The 22,072-nt window shown below is 45.4% G+C and overlaps 1 protein-coding gene across 6 annotated transcripts in view; it reads left to right on the forward strand.

Moving 5' to 3' along the window:
- Window positions 1-22,072, forward strand: part of Jade1 (jade family PHD finger 1) — a 65,375-nt gene that overhangs the window by 39,423 nt on the left and 3,880 nt on the right. For all 6 annotated transcript variants that reach the window (XM_037206568.1, XM_028895061.2, XM_028895060.2 and 3 more), the window contains exons 5-10: window positions 578-765; window positions 3,513-3,724; window positions 7,415-7,582; window positions 9,946-10,062; window positions 13,034-13,552; window positions 18,685-18,802. In XM_037206568.1, the coding sequence (XP_037062463.1) occupies window positions 578-765; window positions 3,513-3,724; window positions 7,415-7,582; window positions 9,946-10,062; window positions 13,034-13,552; window positions 18,685-18,802 (1,322 nt within the window). The remainder of the gene's footprint in view (window positions 1-577; window positions 766-3,512; window positions 3,725-7,414; window positions 7,583-9,945; window positions 10,063-13,033; window positions 13,553-18,684; window positions 18,803-22,072) is intronic.

The following is a 22,072-nucleotide window of genomic DNA, read 5'->3' on the forward strand; positions in this document are numbered from 1 at the left end:
GGTGTTCACAGGTTGTGAGAGAGGTGGAAGAAGGGTTGTTCTGGGGTCATACGTCACGGAGCATGGGCTCTGGCTCTTAGTAATGGCGACAACCCACTGTTCTCGCTCAGTCTTCTTGGGAGGCGCGAGTTCAGAGGTGTCTCCTGTGGTCTGCAGCCATGTGTTGTACACACCTAGCTTGTGACTGTTCTTGCCATCTCTGTTCCTGAGAACTCTGCTTAGCAAGGTCTGTCTGCTTCGGACAGCTTCCGGGGGCAATGAGCATGCCTGATTAACGGAAAGGGATGTAGACACCAACTGTGGAAATACCATGGGTTTTGGAGACATGGATGGTGGTAGGGTCGGGTCATGTGCTGGGGAGGAAGCAGCTTTCAAAGGCTGCAGCATCTGCTTCCGTTCTGGTGCTGGGGCCTGGAAAGATTCTAGCTGAGGGTGTTGTTGATATCTGGGTTCATAGTCTTTATGAGCATAGGGGTGGTCTGGGCTTGAGGATTGGAGGAGGAAGTCGTACCTGGCCGCTGAAACTTCTTGTACATGGCAGAAAGGGTAATCTGGCTCTTGTTTTCTTGCTAAACAGGGTTGTGTCTGAAGAGAAATCTCTCATGTTCATCAGGCCCAAGAAGTACATCGCATCATCTGGCTCTGAGCCTCCAGAGCTGGGCTATGTTGATCTCCGGACACTGGCGGACAACGTATGTCGCTATGACCTCAATGACATGGATGCTGCGTGGCTGGAACTAACCAATGAGGAATTTAAGGAGATGGGTGAGATTATGTGTTATTACATTAACTCACATCGAAGAAAGAGCTGTTTCTGTCCGTAGTGACTCATATGAGTCCTGTGAGAGGTTGAAGCCCACCCAATCACAGGATCACAGCTCTTTGGAGACTGTGTTATCTGGCTTTGGCACATGTGATGCGATGCAGAGTCCACTTGGGGCTTCTTGAGCAGTAGTGGGCTGATGAGGAACGGCTCTCTGGGGTGGAAGCCAGGCTTGTTTTGGCTGCAGTGACTGGATTCCTGGCCCACCCGCTCCCTCTTGATTTTAGCTCTTTACACTCTTCTGGCTTTAGCCCAGACTTTGAAGGTCTCTCCTGGTTGGACTGGCATTTCATAGTGTGGAGGCTGGGATGGTACATAAGGTCTCCTCACATTCCAGCCTTTCTTTCCCAAGGTTGCTTTGAAGGTGTGTCTTGAATGTTTACCTTGACACACTGTGGCCTCAGTGTGAAAGACTACCTTACTGTTGTGGTAGCAGGGTCGGGAAGTGATGGCATGGGCTGTTTGTACTCCAGCACATAGTGAGGAGTCCCGTGTTCCCCTGGAGCCTGCCTCTGCCTGGACTCTGATAGCAGCTTGTCCTGTTGTGGAGCTCACCAGCCAGTGAATGGGACTGACTGTGATGGAGCTGGGAATGTTGCTATTTTCTACTCGTTCCTTACTAGACGTGTTGACTGAGTAGATGTTCCTGCTCTTGTTCCCTGCTTTAAATATTAGTGGTCAGAACAGTAGCAAGCCTGGAGTCACTTTAAAATCTGTTTAGAACACTTTGGGGAATGGCATATTATGTGTGATGTATATATCTGAGTGGTCTATTATGTGTGATATATGAGTAGTATATAATGTGTGGTGTATATATCTGAGTGGTGTATTATGTGTGGTTTATATATCTGAGTGTTATATGTGGTATATAAATGAGTGGTATATTGTGTGTGGTATATATATCCGAGTGATCTATTATGTGTGGTATATATCGGAGTGGTATAATTATGCCGTTGTAGAAGTTTCAAATGCTTTATACTGTCTGTATAAAACCACTCAAAAGACAGTGTGAAGCATTTGGCCGGCTGTAGCTGTCCATCTAGTCCAGGGTCCTTTCCAAAGACTCAACTAAAGACTGGCTTTGCCGTGGTTTAAATCGTAAGAACTCACTTGGCTAGGGCATTAGGTAAGATAAGCTAACTTGACAGAATAAATCATTTCCTTTGATATAAGTTAACACCAGTTTAAAGATGTTTGTCTCAGCTGCTACCTACCTTTTTGTGATAAAGGTTCATTAGAAGGCAAAGAGAAGTTAGGTGTATCCACAAGTTAGGAGGCGCTGGGTGAACAGTGCCCTGTGAAAACATTTCATCATTTTAATCTGTGCCGCGCTTACCACTATATGTCCTCAATATGTTCTTCCTTAAAGAAAAGATTTATCTGTGTGTGCACATGGGAGTATATAGGTATGAGTGCGTGTGGGTGCTTCTTACGGGTTCAGAAGAAGGTGTTGGATCCCCTGGAGTGGGAGTTCCAGGTGGGCGGGAACTGCCCTACGTTGGTTCGAGTACTGAACTCAGGTTCTCTGAAAGAACAGCAAGTGCTCTGAACTGCTTCTCAGCTCATTTCCGAAGTTTTACAACTTGAGAATGTGGTGGTGTTAATTTTTCTAAGAATGCCATGTAAGTTATAGGCTCCACTTCCATCCCCCACCTTTAAACTATGGTTCTCGCTGGCCTGAGACTCCTTATTTATTGTTAAGGAGTTCTTGTATTACAGGCATGAGCACCATGCCTGACTCCTGAGTATTTCTTTAGACCTCCTTTCTTTACAAATGTTTTCACTATAGGCAATTTGGAGAGCCTTTGCAGAGAGAAGAAAATAGTTTTTTTCCCACCACTAAGGCCACAATGACCACTTTTATGGGTCCTTTTTTCTTTCTTTTTTTACAAGGCTTTATTTTAATTACATGTATGTGTCTGTGTGGGTGTGTGTAGGTGCTAGGGTAGGTCAGAAGAGGGTTTCAGGTCTCTTGGGTCTGGAGTTAGAGACAGGTAGTTGTGGGCCAGCTGACATGGGTGCTGGGAATCTCGCTCAGGCCCTTTGCCGTGGCAGTAGCTGCTCTGACCACTGGGCCACCCCCTAACTTCCTCAACGTGTGTTTGATGGTTCTTGGAGAAGTGAGTTGTATTTCATTTGACTCATAGTGAACTGGGCTTCTTTGCTCCAGACATTTCCTCCTGTTTGCCTTTCATGGATCTGATTATGCATTTCAGCTTGGTGAATTCCAAGTGGAGAGGGATAAGCCAGTTAAAGACATTTGGATGTTTGCTGTGAAATCTGCTTCAGGGCACTGTTTTAAGCAGCAAGAAAGAAAATTAAAAACAAAACAAAATAAAAACCCAAAAACCAAAACAAAAACCCAAACACCATAATATATGGTCCTGGCTTTCTAAGTTAAATTAGTGTCATAGCAACAATGGTGCATTTAACAGTGTATGTATTTATATCCTAGAATGCCTCTGAGATGGTTTTCAGTTTTTGCTTCTCTATTCTATCTTCCATAAGGAACACACTGGAATGGAGGTGTTTATCTGTGGGTTGGTCTGAGTCACTGCATGGAAATTTCTCTGGCACTCAGATTTTCTCTTATTTATGTTTTATTTAGGAGTTTAAACAGGCCAGTGTTGTTTCATTACAATAATTGTTAGTGTGCACTTACTCCAGTGTCTGGGATGTTTTCCTTCAGGGATGCCTGAGCTGGATGAGTACACCATGGAAAGGGTCTTGGAGGAATTTGAACAGCGATGCTATGATAATATGAATCATGCCATAGAGACCGAAGAGGGCTTGGGGATTGAGTACGATGAAGATGTTGTCTGTGATGTCTGCCAGTCACCCGATGGCGAGGATGGCAACGAGATGGTATTCTGTGACAAATGTAACATCTGTGTGCACCAGGTAAGTGGGGCAGCAAAGCCCAGAAAGAAGGAGCCTGGGGTTCTGGGGTGAGCCTCTCAGCCAGCCCGTGCTTTCTGTAGCCCAGATGCTTGCCAATGGGACCACACCCTCACAGTTGTGGTTTAGGAACGTCTTATTGCCGACCCCAATCCTAGAGGATAGTTCTCTACCTTTACAACCTGAAGGCACTGGGATCCAAGTGGGAACACTGACGAACAAATCCTGGAGAAGGTGATTAAACCCCACATTAGTTCCCCGAGTACCACCAATGGGGTGACTATCTTCGGGATAGTTCCCCGAGTACCACCAGTGGGGTGACTATCTTCGGGATAGTTCCCCGAGTACCACCAATGGGGTGACTATCTTCGGGATAGTTCCCCGAGTACCACCAATGGGGTGACTATCTTCGGGATAGTTCCCCGAGTACCACCAGTGGGAAGTTATCTTCGGGAACACTGTTTTGTTCTTCCTTGTCTCTTCTTGGCTTATGGTGGCTTCTTGTCAGTCCGTGGTATTCTTGGCTTGAGTACCTTGAGTTCTCATGCTGTTTTCCCTATGTGGCTGTGTCTTCAGGGGTTACCTTCTTAGACCGTCCCTAGCTAGTCCTGTTGGATTGGTGCCTGCCCACAACAAACAGTGCAGTCTCATTCCAAGTAATTCCATGTCCAGTGACTGTTCTAAAGGTCACTTTTTAGGTGGTGGTGGAGACTTCCGCATGTCTTTGGGGATATAGGGTAATCCATAGCATTAATACGTGTTTATGTGTGAACTTGGCTACTGAAGGAGGGTCAGGCATCCTTTTATTTTTCATTTTAGATTTTGTTTAATTTTATGTGTATGGATAGTTTGACTACATGTAATGTCTGTGCACCATATGCATGCCTGGTGCTCACAGAGGTCAGAAGAGCACATCAGATCTGGAACTGGAGTTAATGGATGATTGTAAGACACCGTGTAGGTGCTGGGAACTGAACCGGGGTCCTCTACATGAGCAGCCAATGCTCCTGACGCCTGAGCCATCTTTAACTCCAAGAGCACCTTTGCTTGAGCGTTATTCAAGGAGGCAGTAGAATATGGTGGCTGCTTGTTCCTGTCCTTCCCTCCACTGTGAAGGTGGGCACTGGGTCATTTAGAAAGCTTAATCATAGATGTAGGGCCTCTTATCTCTCATTTCACTTAAACTTATTAGTATTACCTTTTTATGTGTGTATATCTGTTTGAGTGAATGAATGTCTGAGGGAGTCCCAAGAGGAAGTCAGAGACAGTCCTGGAGCTGGGGTTACAGGTTGTGAGCTGCTGTGAGCCAAACATGGGTTCCTGGAAGAGCAGCAAGTGTTTTTACACTGAGCTGTTTCTCCAGTTCCTTATTTCACTTTCAGTATGGTACTGAAGTGGTGTGGATTTGTGGGGGACATGTGCACCAGTATGTTGATGATTTAGACAGGTGTCCTGAGGTACTTTTCTCTGAGGCCATTGGTGATACTGAAACCTAAAGCAAGCTCAGAAAAGTGCAAGGGTGGCTTGGGTGACCTCTGAACTTTGTTTTGTTTTGCTTTTTTGAGACAGGATTTCTTTGTGTAACAGCCCTGACTGTCCTGGAACTCACTCTGTAGCCCAGGCTGGCCTTGAACTCACAGACATCCACCTGCCTCTTCCTCCTGAGTGCTGGGATTAAAGGCATGTGCTTCTACTGCCTGGCTGAACTTTGTTTTTCGTTGTTGTTCTTTGAAATAAGCCCTGGTTCGTCTGGAGTTCAGTGTATAGACCGGTGTAGCCTCCGACTGAGACAATCCTCCTGCTTCTGCCTCATGAGTGCTGAGATCGCACACGCTTACTTTCACACTCTGGAGATCTTGATGATCCTTTCCTCTCTCATCTGCCTTCTACAAAACTGAAGACCTCACCAGCTGAGACCTCAGCTCATCTTCACAGGAGTCTTGAGACCATAATGCTTTGCTTTAGCCCATTTTGTATCTAGACTTTGAAATGGTCCAAAAGGAGTGTCTTCTTGGCCTTTGGAGTCCCTGTGGCGCTGGTGTGTTAGGATGGGAGGCTGGTGCTTCTCCTTGCCCTGGTGACCCTGCAGTCCTCTTACATTTGCTCAGTGACAAGATTTCTGCTGGAAATGGAGTTGTGCTCTGTGCTTCACAAGTGTGAGCTGATGTCAGGGCTGCCTGCCAGTGCCTTAGCACGGAGGTGGCAGAGTTGGCCCTGGTACTCAGGCTTCGGTTTCTTCTGCTCTTGACACACTTAATGTTCACTTCATTTTTCTTTTGGTGAAATCCTTCATGATTTGTCTTTAAGGCATACTTAATTAGTGTAGATAGGCCTTTCCAGTAAATGAAATTCTCTCTTCAAAGGCAGCTCTAGACTGCCTGGTGCAGAACCTTATGTTTGAAGCCTTCAGAGTCCTGTTTAGATCTGCTAACAGAATCTCTTTTTCCAGTAGACTGTTGACAGCGGCTTATTCATGGGCCTGCCAGCACTCTCAGGGCCCCGGTATTAGTGTTCTTTTGCTGTGCTCAGCTCTTCCCTGTGGTTTCCTTTCTTGTGTCCTGGGCATTCAGATTTCATGGTGGTTGTGCTTTTTCTGTCTGGAGAAACAGAGCCCCGTTCCTGTGACTCGCCATCCTGACTTCCAGGTCATTTAAGGATAAAGTTGTGAACAGTTTGGGTTTTATAGGGCTCTGAATGCACTCCTGGTACCATTGTGGTTTTGATTTTTCACTCTGCTTACTGAAACATTTGCCTTTTCTTTCTTCAAGCCAACATAATGACTTCAGTTGTAAAAGCCTTGATTTCTGCAGTTTGTGCTGTCTTGTGTAATTATGCCAACTTGTGCAAAACAGGCTTTGTTTTAAACATCAGTTAAAGAAAGCAAGTCCTCATTCTGAAGTGTCTTGTTTTCTTGCGGCCTTTTGTTCACGTGGACAGTGCTGAACTCTAGTTGGTGGAATGGGTCCAGCTTGGGCAGCAAAGCTCCTCAGGTGGTTTCTCAACTACTGCCACTTTAGCAGTCCCACGAGTCTTGACTGCCTTGCCCCCGCCCCTCACCCCCCGGCCGACTTCCGTATCTTGCCCATCATGATGGCAGACAGGTCTCGTGTACCCTCTCGCAGCCAGGTTGGAGCATGCTGCTCAGTGGTTGGAAGCTTTCTGTGGATGGGTCTCTTCTGCACCACTGGTGACTTTAGCATCTTCCTTTTCAAGTGTTGGGGACTCACTGTGCTCAGTAAGCATGCAGCTTGTCTTCAGAGCTCAGGCACATGGGTGCTCAGAGGAGGACTGGCATATTTCCTCAGGGGTTAGGATCACAGTTAGGTGGACACGGGCATGTCTACTTTGGAGGTGGAGGTGGGTCTGTGGGAATCTTTCTAGGTGGTTTTTAAATTAATTAATAGGGCTCAGCCATAAGAGCACTGGCTGCTCTGCCAGAGGACAAAGGCTTGATTCCTAGAACCCATTTTGACAGCTTATCACCGGCTATAACTCCAGTTCCAGGGGATCCAATACCCTCTTCTGGCCTCTGCAGGCACTGATAATGTGGTGCAGTCATATATACAGGCAAAAGACCTATACACATAAATAGACAGACAAACAGTAAGTAAGTAAATAAGTAACTAGATGATCATCAAATAGGAAACAAGTCTTTTCTCTTTTCCTTCCCTGGTGATGTGCTGTGCCTTACAGGCTTGCTATGGAATCCTCAAGGTGCCAGAGGGCAGTTGGCTGTGTCGGACATGTGCCCTGGGGGTTCAGCCCAAATGTTTGCTGTGTCCCAAGAAAGGAGGCGCCATGAAGCCCACTCGCAGCGGAACCAAGTGGGTCCACGTCAGCTGTGCCCTGTGGATCCCTGAGGTAAGCCTGTTTCCTAATAGCCGGTTAGTTGAGATGGCCCTGGTTTTCACCCGGAAGTGGGCAGGTGGGTGGGAGTGATTCATAGACAGCAGGAGAGTGCCGGATCCTACACACCTCTGTCCCCAAACTGCTCCTGAGCAGTGCTACCACCTCGCCATGTCATCGTATGCAGGTCTTAGAAGGACTGCCTGGAAGCATCAGTGGCTTGGGCTACAAGTTGGTGGTGTCCACAAATCACCCACCAGTCCTTTTTTGGGAGCCCTCACATGGCTGACGCCACGCACAGGGCCAGGCCTGGCACCTTCACAGCTATGTCCGGAGGGTGGCCATGCATTGTCTCTGCCAGTCTGTGTTTGTGGCAAACTACATTTGCAGTACCACGGTGCTCTGGGTCACAGGTCTGTGAGTACATGAGCAGTACACAGTGCTCTGGGTCACAGGTCTGTGAGTACATGTGCAGTACCATGGTGCTCTGGGTCACATGTCTGTGAGTACATGTACAGTATACAGTGCTCTGAGTCACATGTCTGTGAGTACATGTGCAGTACACAGTGCTCTGGGTCACATGTCTGTGAGTACATGTACAGTACACAGTGCTCTGAGTCACACGTCTTTGAGTACATGTACAGTACACAGTGCTCTGAGTCACACGTCTTTGAGTACATGAGCAGTATACAGTGCTCTGGGTCACATGTCTGTGAGTACATGTGCAGTACACAGTGCTCTGAGTCACATGTCTGTGAGTACATGTGCAGTACACAGTGCTCTGGGTCATACGTCTGTGAGTACATGTGCAGTACACAGTGCTCTGAGTCACATGTCTGTGAGTACATGTGCAGTACACAGTGCTCTGGGTCACATGTCTGTGAGTACATGAGCAGTACACAGTGCTCTGGGTCACACGTCTGTGAGTACATGTGCAGTACACAGTGCTCTGGATCACATGTCTGTGAGTACATGTACAGTATACAGTGCTCTGAGTCACAGGTCTGTGAGTACATGAGCAGTACACAGTGCTCTGAGTCACAGGTCTGTGAGTACATGTGCAGTACACAGTGCTCTGGGTCACATGTCTGTGAGTACATGTGCAGTACACAGTGCTCTGGGTCACATGTCTGTGAGTACATGTGCAGTACACAGTGCTCTGGGTCACATGTGTGTGAGTACATGTGCAGTACACAGTGCTCTGGGTCACATGTCTGTGAGTACATGTACAGTATACAGTGCTCTGAGTCACAGGTCTGTGAGTACATGAGCAGTACACAGTGCTCTGGGTCACACGTCTGTGAGTACATGAGCAGTACACAGTGCTCTGGGTCATACGTCTGTGAGTACATGTGCAGTACACAGTGCTCTGGGTCACATGTCTGTGAGTACATGTGCAGTACACAGTGCTCTGGGTCACATGTCTGTGAGTACATGAGCAGTACACAGTGCTCTGAGTCACAGGTCTGTGAGTACATGTGCAGTACCATGGTGCTCTGAGTCACATGTCTGTGAGTACATGTACAGTATACAGTGCTCTGAGTCACAGGTCTGTGAGTACATGAGCAGTACACAGTGCTCTGGGTCACACGTCTGTGAGTACATGAGCAGTACCACAGTACTCTGGGTCACACGTCTGTGAGTACATGTGCAGTACCATGGTGCTCTGGGTCACATGTCTGTGAGTACATGAGCAGTACCACAGTACTCTGGGTCATACATCAGTGAGTTTTATTTAAATTCTTAACTCAGTCTCAACCTTGTTAATTTCAGATCTGGTCTAATTTATTTCCATTCCCAGACCTTAACTAATTTAATTTGCATGGCTTGCAATGAGAATATCATTTGTGATTCAAATTCCAGTATTTTTGGTATGTGATTTGGTGTGTGTGTGTTTTTTCCTCCAGAGGAAAACTGCCTGAGTATGATTTACATTGAGGTTTCACTGGTTCGCTATTAACCAGTGTGCAGTTGAGCAATCCAGACTGAACTGGGACAATACCATATTTATCTTGGTAGATTTTTACTTTGAATGTAGTTGTATGTTCTGATGGAATACGATTAAGTATAGTTTATCTATTTGCTCACTCCAGGATTTAAATACATTCATGATGGGGCTTTTTTCTTGACAAATTCTTGTCAATCTAGAGATTTGGTACACTGTGTTATAACAAGACAGGTGTCTTTGCCATCAGACACTTGAAAGAAGTGGAAACTCGTAGATGAGTTTTTATAGACTGGCATGCTGGAGTCACGTGAGGTTGAGCTCTGGGTTCTCCTGCTGCTAGTCCAGAGGTGGGTCCTGGGACTGTCCTTAGGTCTTGTGTTAGGATTCTGATGAACTGTTTCATCCTCATCTTGCTCTTTTGGATCTCTAGGTAAGCATTGGCAGCCCCGAGAAGATGGAGCCCATCACAAAGGTGTCTCACATCCCCAGCAGTCGGTGGGCACTCGTGTGCAGCCTTTGCAACGAGAAGTTTGGGGCATCCATACAGGTAACAGTTCAGCAGGATGGCTTTGTTTTCCTCCCCTGAGTGGTAGGGAGCAGGACCGGGCCTGGGTGGGCTGACTTTTGCACATCATGGGTTGGTTAGGAGAGGAGAGCTTTTCTGGAAATCCACCTGGGTGTGGAGGCAGTTCCAGTTCGCCTGCCCTAAGCCTAGTGTTCACTTCTTTCCACAAGCAGCCATTCCTGGTAAGAACTGGGTTTTAGATGCTCCTTGGCTGTGGAACTTGAGAGTTGCCTACCTTCCTACGTATAATCACATTACACCACACAGACCCAGAAGTCCTCTGGACTGCTTCCTGGGTATGATGCCAGTAGCTGAGGTGTTGGGCAGGCCTATGCTTTTACACTGAGAAACGAGTCTTGGAGCACTGGCTGGATAGAGGGCATGGGCAAGCTGCTGTCCTGGGTGCTCTTTGTGCGAAGGATTACCTGATCTGAATACAGCCTGGACTGTATGTATGTAAAAATGCTGATTGCATTTGCATGTTCAGGTACAGGTAAGTGCAGGAAGTCCTGAGGTCGGTGGAATTCAGGGGGAAATGGTTTCTGTGCTGTCTGTGTCTTCATATTGTCTGAAACAAAAGAGTAATCAATTTCTGGGACTCATTGATATCTAGTCAGTTATGATTTGAGGCCTGGATTGCCGTGTGTGGCTGAGGATTTAAAGATAAAGTCTGACTCTTCCTTTGGGATGCAGCGTATGCATCAGATATCCCCTCCCATCTGTTGGAATCTGGGGGGCAGAAACACTATCTGGGCAGCTTCTGATGCAGAGAATCAGAGAATACAGCAGGTACAGACATGAACTTGACAAGTGTGGTCCTGGCTTTAAACAACTTACTTCATTTGGCAGAATATGTTATATTTTGGCTGATGAGTGATTCTTTGAGTAAGGTACTCAAATCACCGATTGATGGTATATATTCTCTTCCATTTTTAAAACAAGTCCAAAGTGGTTTTACTTTTCACTATTACTGTTTCTACTGGTATTCAGGCATCCAAAAACATTGATAGAAATATCAGGGCCGGCATAGGGCAGCTAAGGGGATCTGGTTTCAGGACTTTAAAGTAAGTTGGTTTTTTTTTTTTTTTTTTAGGTATCAGTAGAATTTGTTGAAAACCAAAATGATAAAGCCTCTGGCTGAAGTTTGAGTTGGGCAAAAAGAATGGAGGGGTGGTCAGAAAGGACTTGAGTGCTTGTGCATGTGTGTGGCACACACGCACACAGGTTTGCTCGTGGCATAGCTGGGTAAATGGCTGTCCCTGTGCCCGTGTTAACTGCTCTTGTGAGCACACCAACCCTGCTCCATAATTGACGTTTCATGGGAGGCAGATGGGAGTCTTGTTTGTCTTTCACGGAGAGACGATATAATGACTTTCCTATTGCCATTGACCTCTTTTCCCTGAGCATTCATTTGAAGAAGGGGCCAAGGAAGGCTGATGACTTTTCATATCTTCACAAAATAGATTTTTATTAAGAGAATTCCTCTCCGAAATGTCTGCAGCTGGGAAGACTCTGGTTTATGTTTCTGTAACATCTGTTTGCTGAGTCAACCTGAATAGGAAACCCCAGAGGAAGGCTATTTGGCGTCTTTTCAAAGTCCTGTATAAATACTCTGCTGCAGCTCATTTCTCTTGAAGGTTCGAATGCCTGGGTTAAGTGTAGTTTAAGCCAAACACAGATTGTGTCTCAGTCATCTGTTCCCACTTTGACTTCCCACTCGGCTTCGTGCTGCTGGGGAGAAGTCGTGTCTCTTCCTGATAGTGGCCAGGTGTGTCTGCGTGTGTGTTCTGCCACCAAAGCTGATTGCACGTTTCTTGTAATTGAGGTTATTTATAAAGGTACAGACTAATCTTAGTGCATATGTTTTAGGTGATTGGATTGGGGGTGGTGGAGGGGCTGGATTTTTATAGTAAAGGATTAGAATGTGGCTGGCACTGAGCTGTATCTTAAATACTGAAATGATGAGGGGGAAATCCAGCTCGTCTCTACTCTCTGTGGTTATGTGATGCAGGGTCTGTTGAAGGAGTTTAATTAAGCTTTTCAGCTGTCCCAGAGCACAAACTCCTTGGTTGTCTGTGCAGCCCTGGCATGCCCCAGGGATCCCTTGGCCTCACACAATACAGTTGCTTTTACAGGGGCTGGCTTCAGCCTCCAAGAGGTACCTCTTTCTAGGGATTTGCTCAGTGAGATCAGACGGGGAGAAGTTAATCACTTTGCTCCTGCTGGCCAGAGGCTTGTGTCTGGATCAAAGGCACTAAATTGTAGCCCTGTGCAGGCGGGGAGGGAGCAGGGTGTTCAGTGCATCTTGATGAGGCCTGGCCGCCGCCGTGCTGACTTCCCTGGGGCCCACAGGAAGGGAGCCTCTGATGCTGTGGTGATTCTGCACTAGCAGGGGACCTTTCTCCATCCTTCCTGAGCTGGCTTCTTGTCTGCTAGTCTGCCTTCCTCTGGTGTGATCCTGGATGCTGCTTCCAGGAAGTCTGCTTGTGTTTACCTGAGTTGGGACCTTTTCCAGCTGGGGGTCGTACTGAATATTCATTCTTTTTAAAACTTATCAGGAAAGTGTGTGCTGAGGAGATTCCTGTTCTCATTTTTTATAAAACTACACGAGCTCAAGTCTTTGAGAATTAGATTTATGCCTCAGAGTGTACTCTGCACATAGAACACATGTCTTTTGAGGGCTGTACCACCCTCACCTACAGGGGCCAGTTGTACGCCACGCCCAGCCCTGAGATTCTAGTGCCGTGACTGTTTGAAGCAAGCTATAGTTGAGGCTATGAAGGTTTTACCTGCGTCGTGCATTGTTCCCCACCATCCCTGGCCGCCCCTCCCTCTTCATCCTTGTCAAGCTTTTCTGTCTCAGTGAGTGTGCCTTTATCATCCTGTGTGGTGGCTAGCACTAGGGACTCTGGTTGCTGCTGCTCCGGTAACGGTCTCCGTGTGTTCTTTGCAGTGCTCTGTGAAGAACTGCCGGACAGCCTTCCATGTGACCTGTGCTTTTGACCGTGGCCTGGAGATGAAGACAATTTTGGCCGAGAATGATGAAGTCAAATTCAAGTCCTACTGCCCGAAGCACAGCTCACACAGGAAACCCGAGGAGAGCCTGGGTGAGGGGGCTGCACAGAACGGGGCCCCCGAGTGTTCTCCTGGGAGCCCTCTGGAGCCCTTTGCCAGTCTGGAGCAGAATAGAGAGGAGGCCCACCGGGTGAGTGTTCGCAAGCAGAAGCTCCAGCAGCTGGAGGATGAGTTCTACACCTTCGTCAACCTGCTGGATGTGGCCAGGGCCCTGCGGCTGCCTGAGGAAGTAGTGGATTTCCTGTACCAGTACTGGAAGTTGAAGAGGAAGATCAACTTCAACAAGCCCCTCATCACCCCAAAGAAAGACGAAGAGGACAATCTAGCCAAGCGGGAGCAGGATGTCTTGTTTAGGAGGCTGCAGCTGTTCACGCACCTGCGGCAGGACCTGGAGAGGGTAATGATTGACACTGACACCTTATAATGACTTAGAGAAGAAGATGTAAAGAGGCGAGCACTTGCCCAGAGCAAGAGATGATAGCCAGTCATTACTCTCAGATTCTTGTACACACTACAGCATGAGGTCGTGTTGGTTAAATATATTTATGGGCTGGTAAACTCACTGCAGTGTGCAAGACTGCCAGTGTGGGAGCTGCTTTGTGATTATTTTTCTTTACACACTTTCCCATTAATCTTTACTGTTCTGCAAGATCAGATGGGGCCTACCCCCTATCCCCCGCTCCCCCATCATTGTAGAGCTGGAGGGAATTGAGCACCAGGAACACGACCAAAGGGTTGACTCAGTATTGTTTACGGCCTAATTTTGAGAGCTGGGATGTGTCTGACTTACAGGGGAGTGGGCAGCAGTAGGGGAATTTCTTGTTCAACCTGGGGAGACATTTCCTAGGGGCTGATGGCTGGATGAAGGGGGCTCATCAGAGCTAAGCACTGCCTCCCGCCGGCCCGTCTTTGCTTCTAGGCTAATTCACAGGGGCGTTCCCAGCTCTGTTGTGGAGCAGAGCAGGCTTTGGGTGCTGATGTGTGTGCATGGACTTCTACACACACCTGTTACAGAAGACACTCTTGGCAGTGAGGTGCTAAGTCATCACGGAGGTTGTGTACATACAGTGTGTGTGCTTGTGTGTGTGTGTGCATCCCTGTCTGGGTTATGTCTGTGTGTGTGGGTGTGATTCCTGGTGCACAGGGCCATGGGTCTGTCTGTGGAATCCTTAGCAATCTCAGTACACTACATGCATATACACAGACTTACATGTTTATCACACTACTGGGTTGCTGATTAAGTGGCTGTTGGCTGCCTGGAGCCTCAGCTGCTGGCACTTCCTCAGCTGTTTGCTGCTTGGTGCCTCCCCCACTCTCCATTACCTCTGGAGTCCCAGTTTGGACCTCTCTTCCTGCTGCAGGAATAATTAGGAGTGGACTGCCCTCCCCAGGGTCTCCAGCTCCCTTAGGTAGTTTTGACTGAGACTTACTAATTGGGGATGTGTCTTCAGCACCTCTCACACCTACTCCCCTGACTGCTAGCTACCTATTAAATTCATTAGTGTGGCAGAGGTGGGATGCAAGTTTTCTGGCCTGAAGCAGCCTGTGCTCAAAGGCACCCAAGTGGCCTGAAACAGTTAATGCTTATCTCCCTTAAGCCCCTCACTTATTAGAGAGGAGTGATTCATCACCTGCTCGGCAAGAGAATCTGACTCATAGATGATTTGAAATGAGAGTGTAGGCAGGGCAGGGATAGACTGCAGATGTGCTTAGCCAAAAGGATCAGTTCTTACAGAGGCCTCTATCACCTTGTTAGAGATGGGGTAGTTGTGAAAGTAGTGTTAAGTGCTCATTAGAGACCCTTTTAGTACACCATCTAAAGCTGGCTTCTTGTGTTGTCCCTTTCTAGATGATGTTAGGATTCTGGCTAAGGTGGCTGGTGTCAGGCTAAGGGGAGGCAGGAGCAGGTTGGTGAGGCTCTCATACACCCCCTGGTGGTTAGTGCAAAGAACCACATGCATTTGTGGTATGTTACTGAGAAAGGGTTCAGGGTAAATGGGTTTTATGGTGAGAAGCTGCCATCCTAACCCAACAACTGCTGTAATTGGGGTGCATGGAGTCAGATAGTCCTTGGGAGAAGTCTCATGTTTTGACTTGTGTTTGTTTCACAATCACCACAGAATAAAAGTGTAGAAAATGCTTGTGGTGTACTAACTCTCTTTCTGTATTTAAGTTACTGAGATTAACATACACTTATAATTAAATTCTGAACTTTTTTTGGAGTCGTCATTTTGCTTTTAAGTAGAATAATGGCTACGATGTATAAGGGAATAAATCAGGATCTGCGCGCGCCCGCACATGTGTATGTGTGTGTGGGTGGCATTACTTAACATTTATTATTAAAAAGTCTAAAGTTTTAATGAATTCAGTGTCAGTTTAAAAGGGTTTATTTATAATGAAAAGTTATGTTTTCCTCATCTGCTGTGAGGACTGTCTGAAAATGCTGAAGTCTATGTCAGACCCTGGAGATTTGTATAGTGCTTTGCAATTATAAATGAGTATCAGGCCAAGGGCTCATCAGGGCAGGCATGACAAAGGAAAAATCCAACCTCACAATGAACTTGTTTTCTCAGTAAGTCAGTGATCTGCCTATTTATGCAGTATCAGTACATGACAGGCACTCAAGAACCAGTTAACCCAGGTGACTGGAATTGAGGCATGTGGTCATTCCTGAACTAACAAGTGAGTAGCATTCATTAGAAATGCAGGTGACTCAGTGATTATGGTTAATTGCTCTTTCTGGCAAATAAACACCTCGGGGGCCTTGCACACCTGGGTACCAATTCTGGCCCAGAAAGTTAGAGGAATGGATATCAGAAGGCACTACAAAGAGAACATGGTTGTGATGTGATGAGTGGGACTTCAATTTCCATAGGCTGCCACCTCACTCTTAAAGGATTCCTGACCACCTAATTAGCTCAGAAATTGAGTACTACTAGTTCAGATAAAGACATCCTCCCTCTGCACTCTTTGTAGTTGTATGGAAAGGTGCCAAGTCCTGGGGGACAGTCATACATTTGTCACTTAGTGGAATGGAACTTTTTGAAAACCCAGTTGAGACCACAGTTGTCCCCTAACAAAATGCATATAAGGCATGGTGTGGCCAACATTGCTTAGAGTTCAGAAAACACACTGCAGCTATTCCTGGCTGTTAGGCCGCTAGTTCTCAGGATGCGGTTCCATGATGCAACAGGAACATTCTGGAAATTTAAAAGTGCAAACTGGAATCAAGTATCGTCAGCATTGTTTGTTTGTGAACTTGCTAGAAGGGGAAAGTGTGACTTGGATTTAGCCTGGTGTCAGGGGACATGAAGTGTTGGGTGTGGATTCTGGCTGCTAGCAGCTGAGGGGAGGTGAATTGGGGATGTTTGGTTGAGTGGGATCAGTCTAGTTCTCTGGGCAAAGGCCATGAGTAGATTCCTGCCAAGAATGCTTTTTTTTTGGGGGGGGGCTGGGGAGGGGTGTCTACTTTGGGGTACTCAGCTCTACAGTGGTCAGTCAGAGCTGGATCAATTAGGCCTTACTTATCCCAGCTGGAAAACATGGCCTTTTTGCTTTGCGGGTTTATTTAGAAGCTCTTCATCTGAGGTCACTGGAATTAAAGAATTTTTCCTACTTAGAGGCCATGGTAGATTCTTCCCTAGCATACAAGCTACAAAAGTTGAGATCCCCTGGTTTCTCTACTTTTATTTTCCTGGATCAAGAGTTTGAGATTTGTCTGCTTTCCATCTGAGTTGAATATGAGCATAAACTAGAATGCCTGTTTCATGTTTCCAAAACTCAGATTCATCTTTATGTAAAAGCTGTCTTATGTGTACTGTCCAAAGTTTTGAATTTGAGATGAGGATTTAGGTTTGATTTTTTAATTTTTAGTTTTTGAGCTTCTACCCATAATCTCATCTGGGTGGAATATGTCTTATCAAAGAGAATGAATAGCCTGTTAGTCATTTCTAGCCCCATGCTGGTTAAGTTTTATCTAAGGAACACCTACTTCCTTGCCTGGGATTGTGGCTGTCAGAGTTAGCTAGGCCCAGTGATGTTATATTTAACTTACACAAGGAGAGTGAGTTCCTTCTTAATTTTTTAATTAAAGCCTATTTGTAACGGCATTAATAATGTAAATGATTAATGTACAACTAGAAACAGGAAGACCCTGCTAGTGAATCTGTCAGGGTCAGCAATGCCTGGTAGTGTTTCCCTTCCTATCTCATGTCCTCATGTAAACTGTACTGCCTTGAACACAATCCTCTAAATTGTGAGGATTTAGAAGGGTCTGAAGACTGAGCCCTGGTGGTGGTAGGGTATCTGCATAGTAAGTCAGTGTGCAAAATAGCATGGCTTGTGCCAGAGAAGCAGCCTGTGACTTTTGAACTTGGATTTACAGTATGGTACAAAGAGTCTGCTCAAAATGATATATTTTTAGGGTGCCATTGATCATAAAAGGGAGGATGTAGTCATTTTTCACTTCTGCCATTGAGGTTGTTGAGGTTTTTATGGGCATCTTCCTGAAAAGGTTCAGCTATTCAGTGGTGGGATGGAGCTGACATTTTGTCTTTAGGCCCATGTAATCTAGTCACTTTTTGTTTTTTTGAGACAGTTTCTCTGTGTAGCCCTGGCTGTCCTGGGACTCGCTCTGTAGACCAGGCTGGCCTTGAACTCACAGAGATCACCTACTTCTGCCTTCTGAGTGCTGGGATTAATGGCATGCGCCACTACCAGGCCAATCTAGGCAGGAGACTTTAGGACCAAGGGATCAGTGACTTAATTCTTTAGTTTTGTACTTAGTGATGACAGGTGGTTTTAAGAGTAGGGAATATTGATTATGGAATCACTAGTGGATGTGTTCATGATGTGAAGCAGTCTTCTATATCAGACATGAGTGGGGAATCTTAGTACTTGGTCTTTCAGTTACAAATGAACTAGACTGAGGTTAGTGGCAGTTGTAAGCTGACGACCCATAGATTCATAGATTGGTTGGGGATGCTGGGACAGTCCCCAGGCATTTGCATACTCCTCTCGGAACACACTGCACTGCTGGTCTGGCTTTGCAGAGTTGAATTCAGTGGACCAAGCAGCTCATCTGATCTTCCAGAGAGCCTTTTGCAAGGGGTTCCTCTTATGCCAGTGGCCTGGAAGCTGCTTGATAAAAGTGTGTGGGGAGGTTGCTTCTGAAACTCCTCTAAATCCACTGACAGTAAGATTGCGGGGATGGCACTGTTGGATGGTAAGCAGAACTCTTGGGCACAAGGCAGCAAGTCCTGAGTAAAGAGTGGAGGTCTCCTCGATCCTGCAGACTGGTGGGGAGGACTGGGATTCTACGTTCTCCTCAGGGTTTACTCCGTGGCTGCTGCAGACACCAAGGGAATAAACAAACAGAATCTTCCTCGTGGCAGGCTTAAAGCACATTTTGATTTCAAATGTCTGTCAAGGCCCTAGTAGGGCCAGTATGTCTCAGGTAAAGGAAAACTGAAAGCACTGAAGTATCATTACTGTATTGCTCACTTAGAATCTTTATTCTCTACGTTCTAGGTTCGGAACCTCACTTACATGGTGACCCGCAGGGAAAAGATTAAACGATCTGTGTGCAAAGTCCAGGAACAGATTTTCAGTCTTTACACTAAGCTCATGGAGCAAGAAAGAGTTTCAGGTATGCATTAAGCCCTAGAAGGGCAAAATTTAGGGCAGGGGTTTGTAGCCTTAACACTGCTATTGAGGGAAAACAGTTGCTCTTTCTTCTGTCCTGTAGGAAGTTTAAGTAGTACAGCTGTTCATATTTAAAGAACACCTTTAAACATTAAAGGCATTATGTTACAGGGAAAGAGCTGAATTTGGCCTTAAATAGGGTTTGAGACCTATAGCATCTCCCTGCTGACCAAATAGAAGCAAGTTGTAAACCTTACTTTTCTCTCCAATTTCCTTATGTAAAGTGGGGATGCTATTTCAAGCTACTTCTTGTAAGTATCAAGAAATTAAAATGAAAGCGAGAGCACATTGCAGTGCTCTTGATAAACATGGGGACAGCGACCAAGGCATGCATTCTCTAGCCTTTGGATCAACCTAACATGTAAATAGATGGAAAGACTCCTTACTGACCACATAAACTCATTTCATAACACTTATGGTGGACTTCCGAAGCTATAAATGTAATTCGGAGTGTGCCGGACATTTATTTAGTGTCTTCTACATTGTTCTGGCCAGCCAAAAAGGAAGATAAATGTGGGGTATATGCTTCCTCTGCCAGAGAGTGGCTGAGTTACTTGAAGACCATGTGTAATGCTGGGCAAGTGGGATTCATTTGCTCTTTAATTAGTCTGGTGTAGAATCAGGACCTCTGAAGTGTGCTTTTAGCACCAGTGTTCTATGATGGCAAGCCCCAAGAAGTAGGTAATGTAAGAGTTTCTTGGAGGAAGTCTGTCCTGGGAACTTGCTCAACACAAAGACCTGAGTCTTGTGGGTTTTGGGCTGGTGAGTTTTGGGCTGGCCTTCAATGGAAAAGAATGAATGACTCCACTTTGGATTGCCCTTTAAAGTCACAGCAACAGCACACTTGACACTTGGTTGTGTGTTGAGTTGTGGTCGAGTCACTCTTCTCTTTCTGATTTTGTGGTCTTTTCTATAGATAATAATGGAATACAAACAACACATATGTTGTTTGAAACTGCTGAAATCCAAACTCTGCCTTAGAATTAGATACATGTGACTAGAGATAACTTGGTTCTAAGACCAAGGGGAATTTTCAATAATATTCTTAGTAACATTAACTTAGATGTGTTCTTGCTAAGATTAAATATTTTCCGGAGAGATCAAGTATCTTTCATTATCTGGAACTTGAACTTAAGCTGCAAAACTTCAAATGTAAGGTTTTCAAAGTGCAGCTTCATAAGTAAAAGTAGTGCAGTTTAGATCTTTTAAGGCTACCCTCTGTCTCTTCATCCTTCCATTGGAAGCTGCTGTTACCTGGGATGGTTAATGAAGTGTACCTGTAGAGTTCTGCCAGTTGAAGCTTTTGGTACTTGAGGTGGATTCAGTGATTGATTACCCATAAAGGATTTTTGTGTGGCTTGAAAGGAGTCATTTTTTATGGGTATCACAAGCAGCCTCTTGCATCAGAGCTGAGGTTTGTACTTGGGTGAGTGAATGAAATTCTCTTCACAAGGGTAGGATGTATTTTGAGTTATAGAACTGTAGTGTAGATTCATCCAGAATTCCTGCTGCTGCTGAGCATGGTGGGTCATGCCTGTAATCTAAGCATTCTGGGGACTGCGGGAGGAGAAGTGCCAACATTTCTAAGTCATTCTGGACTACATTGTGAGTTCTAGGTCAGCCCAGGCTACAGAATGAGACCGTGTTTATAGAAAACAACAAACAGAAGTACAGAAAAGAGAAGCCAATCTTTCCTTCATTTTGAGTTGAGTAAAAAGTATGGTCAGTTGGAATGACTTACTTTTTTGTGGGAGGCTATAGCAAATGCAGCTAAAGCCCTCTAGGGTGGCTTTTCTTTCTCATTTCTAGACTCTGATGCTTAAGACAGTTTCAAGGGAGATGACCATGACTTTACGTGTGTTCTTTAGAATTCATGGCTCAAACTGTTGTGGTTCTGGAAACAAGTAGGGTTGTTCTGCAGAAGGAGAGCATCTTTGGTAGAAATGGTGCTTATGGGAGGCCTATCATTAGATACTTTTGAGAGATATGGGCTCCAAATCCAGTAGACAGAAATTAAAGTTCAGACAACATTGGACTCTCTTCACCTGTTTCCTGTTGGGTATTTCAGTTAAAAAAACAAACAAACAAAACGTATTTCACGTGTGGCTATCCATTGGTTTTTGAGAAAGCAAGCATTTCCAAGACAACAGCTTGTAAAAAGGACCTCAGCTGTGTTGCTTGTGCCTACATCTGATGGACAGTAAGGTCTTGTGAGGGCTCCTGTGACACACTGGAGCCAACTCTTATTCTCCTGGTAGTTCATATCTTAACAGGAGACACAAAATGTGAGATTTGCTTTTTTGTAGCTGGTCTTGATACTCTTGCAAAAACATGGTCCTTATGAATTCACCAGCAGTTTTCAGACCAGAGTTAATGAGTATGAGGGTATGAGATAAATTTGGTAGGTCATGACTAACATACAAAATACAAAATAAGTATGAAGTAGATTACCAAGTGTCAGGCTGGAGAGATGACTCAGTGGTTAAGAGTACTTGGCTGCTCTAGCATTCAAAGGATCTGGGTTTGATTCCCAGTACCCACATGACAATCCCCAACTATCTATTATAACAAACTCCAGTTCTAGAGGATTTGACACCTCTTCTGGCTTTCATAGGCACTGTACCCATGTAGTACACAGACATACATTCAGGCAAAACACCCATACACATAAAATAAAAATAAACAAAAATAATTAAAAAAATAGGAAGTGTCAGTTTCTATCAAGAGATGAGAATTGATATTATTTCATAAGATTTTACTAGGTTAAGCTATGAAACTTAAGTTTTGTGATTTGCATAAAAGCCTAACTAATCTTTAACTTGGATGGCAAGTTGAACCCAAATAGATTTTGCATATACTGTACTTTTTTTTCATATTACATGTCCAGAATTATGTGAACACCTACCTTTTATTCAGTTTATACATTTACATGTATTTGTCCTCAATGGCCCTTTGGAGAAAGAACCTTGAAAGCTCTAGTTAAGTCTCAGAAAGGAAAGTGATGGATGGTGACTGGTAGATGGTATAATTGCTGCTATGTAGCCAGGTAGAGGAAGTGGCAGCCATTGGAAGGATTCTGAATGGATTCCCCTTTGAAAATCACATCTTTGAATTTTGTTTGTCCTTGAATAGATAGTTCAGAAAATTTGTGTTTTAGTGGTTTTGGGGGAAAAAAAAAATGTAGTATACTGACCTCTTAGATTGAAAGCAGATT

This window comes from Peromyscus leucopus, chromosome 6 (assembly GCF_004664715.2).
Source record: "Peromyscus leucopus breed LL Stock chromosome 6, UCI_PerLeu_2.1, whole genome shotgun sequence".
NCBI classification, from domain to species: Eukaryota; Metazoa; Chordata; class Mammalia; order Rodentia; family Cricetidae; genus Peromyscus; species Peromyscus leucopus.